This window comes from Diplotaxodon limnothrissa, linkage group LG12, assembly GCF_057381915.1.
Source record: "Diplotaxodon limnothrissa isolate DT_005_m linkage group LG12, D_limnothrissa_male_GT1.1, whole genome shotgun sequence".
In the NCBI taxonomy this organism is placed as follows: domain Eukaryota; kingdom Metazoa; phylum Chordata; class Actinopteri; order Cichliformes; family Cichlidae; genus Diplotaxodon; species Diplotaxodon limnothrissa.
Window position 1 is genome coordinate 22294419 of NC_140607.1, and position 13220 is coordinate 22307638.

At 40.3% G+C, this 13220-nt stretch overlaps 1 protein-coding gene across 1 annotated transcript; it reads left to right on the forward strand.

Annotated features, from left to right (window-relative positions):
* The first annotated feature begins 10711 nt into the window (after window positions 1–10711).
* On the forward strand, window positions 10712–12543 carry LOC146621323 (beta-1,3-galactosyl-O-glycosyl-glycoprotein beta-1,6-N-acetylglucosaminyltransferase-like). The gene is made up of 4 exons (XM_085368331.1): window positions 10712–11019; window positions 11128–11221; window positions 11534–11938; window positions 12058–12543. The coding sequence occupies exons 1-4, from the start codon at window positions 10712–10714 to the stop codon at window positions 12541–12543; spliced, it is 1293 nt and encodes a 430-aa protein (XP_085224457.1).
* The last annotated feature ends 677 nt before the right edge of the window (window positions 12544–13220 follow it).

The following is a 13220-nucleotide window of genomic DNA, read 5'->3' on the forward strand; positions in this document are numbered from 1 at the left end:
ATCGAGTCAAAACCATCCGGTTGTTCAGTGATGACGCGACGAATCCTACTTCCGGGTCTAAAGTAGTCTGCGTTTAATATGGCTTTTGTGTTGTTAACATGTTTAATGTTATGCATTTTCTTCTATTTGATCTCAAAAAGCTCCTAAAACAGTCAGTGATCACTGTTGACCTCCCTCGTCTTTTATTACCGCTAATCATTTATTTAAGCTCAGTTTTTAACCCTCCTGCCATCCTTTAAAAAACTCACACCCATCACCCTAGGGACCATTCTCAGCCACGCCATAAAAAGACCATATATCCATATTTTATTCCACTTTAAATTAGCCAACCTTGTAAAACTACTTCTCCCTGAAATATTCATGTAAAGTTTTAATTATATTTTCGTTGTTTTAACCCTTCAAATCCCAGTGTTATTACATGAGCGCCCTGTGTTATAAGCCCCAAAAACCAAAAAACGAAACTAAATATTTCCACAAAAAACCAGTTGAAGTAATATGTGATTGTCATTATAAGTAGGCCTTTAGATGGACCAAAGATTGGCACCAACATACATTTTGACCTGCCATTATTTTTTTTGCATTTTTTTTTGCAATTTAAAAATTAAAACTTCAAGGCCCTGAGTCTTCATTGACATCCAAGAAAAGAAGAAAAAATAAAATCATATGATGATAATTTGGGGTTGAAAAATAGCGTTTATAATGGAAGTCAATGGGCAGAAAATGGTCCCCAGGGTGATGGGTGTGGGGATTTCTGCTGCTCAGCCATTTTAGGCTGATTTAAGGAATTCACACTGGAATATTAACATTGACAGGTAAAAACTATCCTGTGGTAAGTTTGGTTATATTCCACTGAACACAGTGGAAATGGCAGCCATTTAACACATAGCAGTGGCACAAAAAGGTCCCAAGAAGGCAGGAAGGTTAAAACCTTAGGATGTAGCTACAGCCCAGCCCATGCAGCAGTATATGAATGACTAACCTCGTATTGTGGATGGATTATCTCAGTTGTTCTCCTGGCTGAAGTTTGGTCCTTTTACAGCATCCTGCCATGCGATTACATTTGTTCCTGACCACCGAGAACACTCACGTTAACTTTTATCGAGTGGAAAAAAGGTTAGCTTGTTTATATTAAGCTAACATAGCTGTGTCGCTAGCGGTCACGTAGCACATAAGATAAGATAAGATAAGATAACCTTTATTAGTCCCACACGTGGGAAATTTGTTTTGTCACAGCAGGAAGTGGACAGTGCAAAAGTTATGAGGCAAAAATTAGAATACAATAAGAATAAATACAGTACACAACTGTACAGAATAGAATAAAATAAAATACTATATACAGTAGAATAAAATAAAATAAATATACAATAAGATAAAAATAGAATACAAATACAAATACTATATACAACTGAGTAAAAATACAACGATGACAGAAAGGATTATTGCACTTAGTATTATTGCATATGTATGGATGTGTGTGCTTGATCAGTTAAAGTCTTTATTATGGAGTCTGACAGCAGTGGGGAGGAAAGACCTGCGAAATCTCTCCGTCCCACACCATGGGTGCCGCAGTCTCCCACTGAAGGAGCTGCTCAGTGCTGTCACAGTCTGCTGCATGGGGTGGGAGATGTTGTCCATCAGGGATGACAGCTTAGCCGCCGTTCTCCTGTCACTCACCACCTCCACTGGGTCCAGAGGGCATCCTAGAACAGAGCTGGCCCTTCGGATCACCCTGTTCAGTCTGTTTGTGTGTCACCAAATACCATTTTAATATTTTTTTAGCCGAGAATGTAGTGGTTTAATCTTCATGTGTCTGGTCGGTTTGTCAAGATACAGCCTCTTTGCAAAAGTGCTTCGATGATTTCGGAGATGTCTGCCCAGTCTCACGGCAAAGCGTGGGATAGACCCGCTCGCCTCGCAAGCAATCCCACCGACAAAGCGCAGGCCCCGGTACACAGCTGTAGTAACCCCCGCTGACTTCTTTTACTGAGGTTATATTTATCGGCGTTTTATTTCCTGATGTTCTTATGTGTCCTACGTGTTTCAGTCGCCAATTCTGAATTATAACTAACATTAAAAACATGTTTAAGGAGGAGAGAGAGCAAATAAATCTGTTTAACATCTGATCTTTGGGTTTTTGTTCAGTAATCAGCGTGACCTGTGTATAAACGCATAAAAGAGATAACGTTGGTGTTTCCGTCATGTAGTAACTGCTGGCTTTAACTGTACAAAGGTTGTTCGACACTATGAAACACATACAGACTTCATGATGTTCGGCTAATATTTTTATTGTGCATATTAATCATGCTGACCTCGCTCTGTACACCACGCAGCGAGGTCAGCATATCCACGATATCCACGATATCCTCAGCTCCATGAGTTAACACAAAGTTTCCCAGCTGACTATCTAACTTCCAACTATTCCAGAGACGTGAAAATATACAGCATAAAGAAAAGTGTAAGAGACTCAGCAGCAGATTAGAATAACAGTTATACATTTAATAAATCACCAAATGAATCCAAGAAACGAGCAAACCTGTTCCGACAATTTGAGTTTGTATTCCCTCAGCTGCAGACTCGCTGCTGTTTAAATGTTTGAGAGGAAGATTAGATATAAACAAACGTCAAACATAGACTCAGTCTGCCTTCACATTTGATATGAGGCCAGCACGTATAGTGGCTGTGTCCTGTTTTAAGATCATACATGTAAAATTGTTGTCTGACCTCCGTCGATCCAGCCGCTCAGAGTCCGTGGTTACCATGGTTACTGCATAAGCAGCTATAATGTTAACAGCTGGCACTGAGGAAACCTACCGGCAGCATGGGTGTTTATGTTTTTCATTGCAAAAGAACCGTCTGAATGGTTAACTGAAGTTAACTTGGATAAATTATAGTTAAGGAGTATCACAGATAACGCCTACGTGAGCTGTGCGACTGTTCACCTGAAATCAGCAGGCTATTACTGAAATACATGTGCTATATCATAAACTATGATATAAATAGGGAGGTCCTATTAACATGTTTGGTTTTAAAGGACACCTTCCTGCCTTTAGTCTCCTTCATGAGCAGTATTAGTTTTCTTCTAACATCCAGAAGTCTGCACGATGTGTTTCATAGTTTGTAACAAGCCTTTGACAGGTAAACATAACATGACCGAAAAAGCAAAAAAAAAAAAAAGAGAGAGAGAGAGAGAGAGTTGACATAAGAAGAGAAAATGCTCTCAATTATGGAGACAGGCAAATGGTTCATTTATGTTTGATGTGTGTTTATTCCTCCCTAAATATCGTCGGTGAAGTTTGCCATGCACGTCAGATTTTCCTGCGCATTTTTATACCTCTGCCAACAGAGAGAGAAAAAAAATCACATTCTAACAGACAGCTGGTGCTTAGAATACAGTTGAATAACTATTAAAAAACAGATAATATTTAGATGATAGTTCAGTCTAACACATGTGCCAGTGAACCATTAAACGTCTGTGAAACTATGCAGTTATGAAACGTAACTTTAACCTCAGCCAAACCGATTTGCTCAGTTGTAAATAAAACAGCGAAGTAAACGTGACCCGACAGACAGAACCTGAGTGAATGAAGTCCAGCGTTTAACCACTGAGAGCTAAAACTCAGCTGAGGTTTCAAAGCTGTGTGCCGGTGATTGGACATCAGCCGCTGATGAAGCTGGTTCGCCTATAAAGTGCTCTGTGAGGAAACAAGCTCCAGCAGCTCTGCGCTCGGGGAAAACACTATATTTACTTATCTTGTGCAGAAAAATGCGCTGACATTGCTTTATATCGAGTACCGGCTGCCCAGTTAAACTGTGACTATCACCAGGTAACGTAGGCGTGTTTCTTGAATTAGCAGCAGGTGTTAAACAGCTGACAGATGAGGAGGAGGATGCATGCAGGTAAACTGAGGGTCTGTTGAGCTGATCGCTGGTTTCGTGAGAAAAATGTCAGCTCGTTCTTTATGTTACAGAAGCACAGAGACACAAGACCAGGCGGAAAGAGACGATTGTTCGGTGAAAATGAGAATCTGCGAATGCAACATGTGGAACACGGAGAGTGGAATATGTAAACAAACCGGTTAACGTAACCCCCTGGGTGCACTCTGCATGCTAATTGTTAGCAGAGCTAGTGAAATCTCTGAAAACATGTGAGCACTTTTGCAAACATGTTCTATGTTGACAACCTGACCAGACATACGGCGCGACATTCGTGGCTAAAACACTGTTAAAAGTGTAGGTGGTGACAGAAAAACGGGGTATTTTAAAACTACACCACCACCATTGCTGCCTGTGATTTGATCTGCATTCTGGGATACCTGGCTGCCCCAAGTCTACACTAGCAATCGATTATCTAGGATCGACCTGTTTTGACTTACTTTGCATGGCAACCAATCAAATGTTAGAGAAGCTGCATGGGCAGCGTTAACCCCGCCCCCTGAGTTTGATGGGTGAGGCTGACAGATAATATTATTTCATGATGAGAGCCAGGCGCCAGGACTGCCAAAATGAAATAAATAAATATATCATTAAATAATTAATTACATGTGTCAATAATTAATTAATTACATTTGTCATAACTATTTATTTAATTAATTAATTCCAATTTTAATTAATTATTGCCACATTTAATTAATTATTTAATGGTGTATTTAATTAATTCATTATGGCAGTCCTGGCGCTCCATACATTATAACCTATAGCACTTTTAAATGGTAAATGGAAGGTTCTTATATAGCGCTTTTCTACTCTGAGCATTCAAAGCGCTTTATACAACTAATTCTTTCACCCAATCACACCCATTCACACATTTTTCTAAACTGTTAAGTGCTCCCTATCTAACATTCATACACATTCACACTGGAGGCATTGGAGAGCAACATCGGGTTAGTATTCTTCCAAAGGATATCTGGAATGCAGACTGTAACAGACTGGGATCAAAACTTCCAGTTAGTAGCTGACCTGCTCTACCACCTGAGCTACAGCCACCCCTAAACCTTTAACCGTTTTAAACAACAGATGCTGACAAGTCCTTTAAAGAGAAGCACATTTACATTCCAGGTCTCCAAAAAATTATTGTACAATGTAATCACACCACTGTCTTTTGGTGGTCATTAAAATGTGTTCAGAATTTGGCAAATGCAAGATGATTCAGCTCACAAATCACATTGCTCTGCCCAAAATAAGATCCATTATAGGTTAAAAGTATCGGTACATACTGCCCTTAATTTACTTGGTGTTAAAGCCCTGTTCATTTTTTTGTTGTTTTTTTTTACAATACAATTGCAACTTGTCAGCACAAGCTTGACTGCTACCACTTGAAGATGTCTCCACACCCATTCAATCCAGGTTCAGTGGTGCTCAGGTGTGATAAGATGGGACAGTTTTTGACCATATATCGCAAAGCTCTGTCCTCCACTCTACTGTCGGACCTGCGGTTTATCCACAATGCGCATGTGAAAACCACCAGAGAAAAGCTGCTTAAAAGGGAGATGGACACACCCTCAAAACAAATAATCTCAGTTTTCAGCGACATCCAACTACGACCACATGGCAGCAATGTAAAGGATGGATCCACATGTTAATTGACGGGAGGAGATTTACGATAGCGCTGTCTGAGAAGAAAGGAAAGAGATCGCTTTACTTTAAGGTCAACGGTAAGACAGTCAAATGTCAGTGAAAGGTTAAAAAGCATAAGAAAATTAATGAAGGCTTTTCAGAGAGATTTAGACAAAACCAAAGAGTATTTTCAATATCTAAGGAGAATGAGTGTACAATTTTCAGATACTATTCATCTGTAGACATTTTTATACCTTTTTTAAAGACTCATCATGCCAAGATATGCCTGTGAAATGGTGGGATTGTTGGGATTTTTTTTAAGGTTCAGCTAGAGAAACTGGAGCAAATTATGTGTCACTGTTGAGTCATTGTTAACTGGTTTTCTGTGCATTCACACAAAAGATCCAAACTAGTCCAACTAGTCTAGTGTTACATTATATTTACTGTAATGAACCGCTGATCTGTACCATAAGTCATCCTTGCGGGGGTTGTCGGAACTGTATGCGCAGTCGCACTAAGGACAGATGTGCTCAGAGGCATGCCCCGTAACGTGTATAGAGCAGTCTGTCGCGGCAGGAATAAGTTGTACAAAGTCCATGTAAGTTACGATAATACTTTGATAAGTATGATAAGTGTGTTTCTAATGTAAGGTATGTTGCTGTGTTTGTATTGTGAGCTATCTGAAAACGTTTTTATTCTGTATTTACGTTACTTACATCCATGTGCTATTTTTTAGCTAGACATGTGTGTCATGCAAGCTAGCAGCACCCCATGAGAAACGGGCCGAAGTGTTTAAGTGTTCACCGGAGTTTTGCACCCTTGGCAAGCGGACTGAGGTATGTGATGAGAGATGATCTGTTGTTATATTTTATTTAACTGAACTGTGTAATCCCTTGATGCTGTTTGAAGTAACCCCTTTTGTTTTATTTAATCTGTGACTGTATATCTCAGAATTACTTGTTTGAACTTGCCTGTTTGAATTGTTTGAACAATTAATAGTTGTATACTTATTCCTGCATGCTAGATAAGTTTCACTCTTGGAGTCAAGTCTGCATGGCAATAATACAATAATGGGCAGTTGCCCATTCTATAGAAAAAATATTTCTGTTTGCTATAAGCAAACACCTAACACTAACCCTTGCTATAAGACCTCCTCAGTATGTGGTTATTTAACACACTTTTTTGATGGCTACAGAACCTGAAGTGTGGAAAAGGTTTGTCTGTTTAAAACATTTTTACTCTGAAAAAGGCTGACAGGAAGTCTTCAGTTGGCAGGTGTCTCACCTGTAGGCTCCTTTTAGACCTGAAGAACAAAAAGGTGCCAGGCACGCTTGCCACATGGGAAAACTTAGAAGGAGTGCTAGAGCAAACTATAAATATAACATAAAAAGGATTGTCTGTGACAAGAAAAATCCCAGGTAGGAAGTATTCCCCATTTTCCTTTTCCTTTTGTATGTTGCCTAAAACTATTGAATTTAAAGTTTAATGTTAGTTGTTGTTCTAAATCCAAGATTTTTCAGTATTGCTCCAGATTAAATTAAATACACTTTTATCAAACTTTTAAAATGGAAATGTTGAATATCAGCTCACAGATTTAGTTTTGAAAATAAACTAAAAGAAGAATTTACATTTAAGTCAAGTCAAGGACATTTTAAACAACTTTAAACAGCCTTAGTTAAACGAAGTGCTGTACAGGATGTACAAAAATAAACTATACATAACATTAACTAAATCTTCTGCTTTGCAAACCTACGGTAAGTGCTCTGACAGGAGTCCAGAGTTTTTGATACTCTTTAAAACAAGTAAAAACATTTTCTAATGTAATCACACCATTTCTTTCCTGTCAAGAGGAGAGCTGCTGCTGATGGCTGATTAGTTCAGATTTAGCCAGTTTACATCTAATTATGATTGTATATCTCTAAGAAAGTTCACCAGTGCCTGAATAGAAGCATAGGTGTTGATTTGCATAGGTAAATATATCAGTAGTCATCTGCACAGCAATGAAAGCAGATATTATGCCTTTCAGAAACTGACCCCGAGGGAAGCATATAAAAAGAAGCGAATGGGGGAAAAGCTTAGTTTTACAGGCCTATACTAGAAGAAGAAAGAAGAGAAAAGAAAGAAGAAATGATGAACACTTTTATCTACAAATAGTAGAAAATATTTAAAAAACCAAAATGTTTATCTGAAATAGAATACGTGGCATATCTTTTTCCTCTGAGTCATTTCTGGTTGCAGAAATGTTAGTAAAATAGTGAATAGAATGTAGTTGCAGAACAAAGTTTAGCATTTTTGCTATTTTGTGTTACGAAATTCAAAAAGGATATGTTAGGTGAAAATAAAACATACAGTTCTATTTAATACTTCACAAATGCTCGAAAAAGGGAAAGAAAGCTGCTCACTGACTTTCTGTAGGAAAAACATCTTAGAGCTCATATTAGAGCTCAACCACCAAGTGTGGTTCAATTTCTTACTCTTAAAACCCCCAAATTACTATCCAAAATATACAGAATGCTTTCTAAAACAGATGAATCAATATCACTTCCTATTGCAAAATGGGAAGCGGATTTATCAGTTAACTTAGACCTAAACTTCTGGTCTCAGATTTGCTTAAAAACCTTTCATCTAATTAGAAATCCCAGTCTTCAATTAATTCAATACAAAATATTACATAGAGTGCACTATACAGGTCATCGGATGTTCAAGATGGGCTTTACGTCTACCAACAACTGCTCACACTGCCAAACCAATTTACCGGACAATTATATCCACGCTCTTTGGTTCTGTCCACCAGTTCAGAAGTTTTGGCGCGAAATATGTGAAGACTTATCAAAGTGTCTGAAATGTAACATTCCAACTTCCCCCTTAGTGTGTTTGTTGGGCAGCTTAGATAATGTCACTTCAGAAAAGAATATCGCCCATATGGTTTTCACTGCCCTATGCATAGCCAAGAAAACAGTCCTCATGAACTGGAAACATAAAAATAATCTTAATTCTAACCAATATAGAAATTATCTATTAGATTACATTAGTCTTGATACAGCCTCTGCCACCACATCAGATCAATTGCTCTGGGCTCCTTTGATCAGCTCCATCACCTAGTGGGGGTGGAGGGGTCTTAGTTTGGTCCCGCCTTCACTGTTGTGATTGGTGTGGGGGTAGGGACAGGCCTAGGGCGTCGGGGGGTTCCCCGGAGGCATCTTCCTTGGGGGGCTCAACCCGGGGTAGCGGTCATGTCCGGTTAGGGGCTCTGTTGGCTCTCAGGTGACTGTTTCCTCGTGGCTGCATGCAGCGGGGCTAGGGGAGGGTCTGTGCTGACGGACGTGGGTTACCGACCTGGTAGCCTGGCTGCCCCTGGGTGGGTCCGGGATGGGCTTGAGGTTCTGGGGGCGCTCCGTCTCTGGGCTGGGGCCCTGGCCGGGCCTCGGGGGCTTGGGTCCTGGTTGGTGTGTTGCCAGGGTTGTGGGCGGGTGGGTGCATGGGGGCCCAGCCCTGGCGCAGGGTGCCGCCGGTGCGTCGAGCCACCTGGGGGGCTCTTCAACTGGTGGGGGAGATTGTCACATCTTGCAGGAGCTTTCCTCTTCTCAGGAACTCTCTCTGCAGGAAGGGGAGATACAGGAGAGGTGGAGGAAGATCTCAGCCTGGGTGTCTATTGTCCTATGTAGTGTGGAAGATGAGTGGATGGTGGGGTGGGTGCAGTTTTCTCTGTGGTGGGGTTGGGTGGACTGTCCCGGGTTCTGTGGGGCCGGGAGGCGCTGCTGCACTGGGCCCTGGTCTGGATGGGCCTGGGCCCCCTTTCCCTGGCGGGTCGCGGAGTATGGGGGTGCCTACTGGGGTCAGCGGGGGAGCTGGCCCCAGGGAGGGGTCACTTGCCCCTCCCTTCCTTCCCTCCCCATCTCCAGCTGCCTCCCTCTTCCCGCTCCACCACAACCACCCACACATGCAGGGCCTTGGAGTAGGGGTGTGTCACCAGGGTGCAGAGGAGGCTACCGGCGGAGCTCACGGGCGCGTCACTGCAACCCCCCCTGGCTTCTGCTCCGCGGCTGCTGAGTGAACCCTCATCTGGGACTCTCCTCAGCTCTTTCTGGGACAGTGGTGCGGCTGCCCCTCTGTTGGTCTTCCTTGGTCTCTTGTGTTCTGGGGGCCTCTGGATGTCTGGAGTTTTGATCTCCTCCATACCTGCTTCATGCCCTGGAGGACGGGGCTGTGGCCCCCCCACACCCTCTAGCAGATCATTACATGAAGGAACCTTTTAAAAAAAACAAGCGCGTCCATGCTCACAGGTGTACACACAGGTGATCACACCCACAAACTACACCCTTTTTGGCTCCTACCTCAAACCACACAGTGTTTTCTGTTGATCTTATGTGCTGCACAATAATGTTTAATATTTAGTATTTACTGTCATATTCCCATATATCATTGTGATGTTGTTTATTCTATTACTCTTGTTCTCTTCTGCTTGTTTTCTTTTTTCTTTCTCAACAGGTGATCCAGGTGATCGATAGATGCATTTTCTTTTTCTTTTTTTTTCTGCTCATTCTGTTGGTTTTTGTTTTTTGCCCTTCTCCCCCGTCCCTCTTCTCAGCTGTTTCTCTTTCCCTCTTTCTTTCTCCCCTTCTTTCCTCCAGTCAAGTCTGTCCCGTATTCAGCAAGTGAAAATAAAATAAACAATAAAAGGTGAATCAAATGGACCATTATGGCAAGGCTGGGATGGTCAATTTGGTAAAGTAAATCCATTGGGCATCTTTCTTTGCCTTTAGACAATAATTCTGATGGCAAAAGAGCCAAACGGGACAGGCAAAAAATAAATAAATAAATAAATAAAATAAGGAAAAATATCTTAGAGCTCATATTTTGCTCCCACACAAAACACAAACAACTTTTAAAAAGCTAAAATACATTTTTTTTATTGTTGTAAGTTGAAGTGTATTTCATTTGGATGCTATCTATCTTAATTTCATCTCTTCGTTCCAGGTTGTCATAATGGATGGACTGATCTGCCCCTTATCATAAATTCTTATCAACATATCAACATATTAGCAAACATTAATCATTATATTTATTTTATGATTTCATAGATGTCTGTCTGACATTTTTTGCAGCTCTCACACACTTTAATATTGTTGTATTTCAGATTCTCCTCTTATTGTAAATAATGTGGTTCCTAAAACGAGGCTGGCGGCTACAATTATTACAGTTCATCGCTGTACTGGGATCACTATGGATGCTTTCACTACTTATTCCACTGAAAAGAGGTAGACGTACTGCCTACATTCTCAGGTATCAATGGCAAGAGTACACCAATATTGATGAGAGCCCAGAGAAAGTTTGCAACTGCTCAGCGATCCTGCAGGGAGAGAAGGAGGCATTGCTGAAAGCAAAATTACTGACCATCACCAAAGACTTCCAGAAGATTATTCAGATCTCTGATGAGTATTATATTAATGCAACCCAAAACTGCAGGTTTGTTGCTCTAAATGGGAGCTTTCTGTAACTCTTTAACTCTTAGTCATGATTTAAATACATGGCCTTCCAAAACAACATTACTTCTTAAAAACTGTGAATTTACAGGAAATTCCAAACAAGCAGGAAATACACAACATTCCCATTAAGCAAGGAAGAAGAGGAGTTTCCGCTAGCTTACTCAATGGTTGTACATCACAAGGTATGTTTTTTCTCTAATTTTGCAGTGGTCAAATTGGGAATTGATAAAATTCATAATGCTTAACATCTTTATTAGATTACATATACATATATATATATACTGTATATGCAACTTGAATAACAGATTCACCCAATCGGATTAAACTGTTTATTTGTCACACTGGTGATCTTGGTGTTTTATAATTTCATATTATAATGGATATGTCACATTTCTGCTTTAGTTTTGATCATTCATTAAATAACCGTTAAAGCGTTCAATAAACCAACCAGGCAAAAACATTTCTCAAAGAGAACTAAAGTGTTTTATCTTTAGGTGCAGAACTTTGAGCGACTACTGCGAGCTATCTACACACCTCAAAATATTTATTGTGTCCATGTGGACAAAAAAGCACCGGCCTCAGTCTTTATTGCCATCAATGCCATTACTTCCTGTTTCCCAAATGTGTTCATGGTCAGCAAGACTGTGGATGTGGTCTACGCTGGATGGACACGTGTACAGGCTGATCTTAACTGCATGGCTGATCTCTATAACACCAGTACAACATGGAAATACTTCATCAACCTCTGTGGTCAGGATTTCCCTCTAAAAACTAACTTGGAAATTGTGCAAGCTTTGCGTTCACTGAAAGGAGGTAACAGTTTGGAGTCTGAAGAAATGCCTCAAGGAAAGAAGAAGAGGGTGATGAATGTTTACCAAGTAGTTGATGGACAAATCCAGGTACTTCTTTTGGATATTTTTTATAATGTATGATGTAGCTATTATCAATTCTCTTTGCTATTCTAAAAACCTTCAACTCAGACTGACTCCCCATCATGTTAACTTTTCAATTGTCCCAGCCAATAGGAAAAACAAAGGATCCAGCTCCCTTCAATCTCCCTATACTATCAGGAAATGCCTACATTGTGGTCAACCGAGGTTACATTCGCAGTGTGTTGGAAGACAAGCGAATACAGGCCCTCATTGAGTGGGCCAAAGACACCTACAGTCCTGATGAGTTTCTGTGGGCAACAATACAACGAATGCCTGGTGTTCCTGGTTCAACATGGCCCAACCCTAAATTTGACATGACAGACATTAATGCAATTGCACGGATCGTGAAGTGGCAGTGGCACGAGGGGTCAGAGGATTCTCTGCAAGCAGCATACCCAGAATGTAAAGGCCATCATGTCAGATCAATATGTGTGTATGGTGCTGGAGACCTGCAGTGGTTGATTGAACAGCATCACCTTTTTGCCAATAAGTTTGATACAGACAGAGATCCCATTGCTATCTACTGCTTGGAGAAATATCTGAGACACAAGGCACTGACTGAGTTAGTTTAGGTGAAGTGTTAATTATCTATTATAAATGACAATTCTTTTAGATACTAAAACTATAAACACATTCTTGGATAGCATTGGATCATAATTGTCATGTGGAGATAGATGTGTTATGAAAGTTGAGGATGTACGTAAAATATTAATTTCATTATAGGTTTTTTTTTAAACTCTGCACGTCTTTTAATGTTTATTAAAAATTTAATTACCATTACCTATGTTTATATTTCAGCAGACAAACGTTACTAATCTAGCATGGCGTGTGAAAGTTTCATAACCCAATGGAAAAACTCCTTGTGGCTTGCATAGATACAAATACGAAATATTATTAGTTTCGAAATATTCTGTAAATTCAATTTTATTTACATGACCTTAAATCACAATAACGGTTGCCAATATTATAGAAACAACCCCAACAATCAGATGACAGCCTAAGAGTGAGCTCATGGCAACATTTTTAACAGGAAGAAACAGCTTTAGGAAGGGGTGGCCAACAGCTACGTCTGATTAGGGTGTGAAAGGAAGGAGACAGAGACAGAGATTGAGAATGAATACCATGTACGCCATAAAGAAAGATGTACAAATAAATAAAAGTGATATGATCTAACCTAACTCTCTAAATAATAGACACAGTAAGAATAACTGTCTTGCATTCATGCATGCATACACACACACACACGCAC

What these genes read in the sequence shown, in the direction of transcription:
- LOC146621323 (XM_085368331.1), top strand. Translation starts at nt 10,712, where the DNA reads ATGTGGTTCCTAAAACGAGGCTGGCGGCTACAATTATTACAGTTCATC. An exon ending in AATGCAACCCAAAACTGCAG is followed by an intron (nt 11,020 to 11,127) that starts GTTTGTTGCTCT and finishes GTGAATTTACAG; the next exon opens with GAAATTCCAAACAAGCAGGA. An exon ending in CAATGGTTGTACATCACAAG is followed by an intron (nt 11,222 to 11,533) that starts GTATGTTTTTTC and finishes TTTTATCTTTAG; the next exon opens with GTGCAGAACTTTGAGCGACT.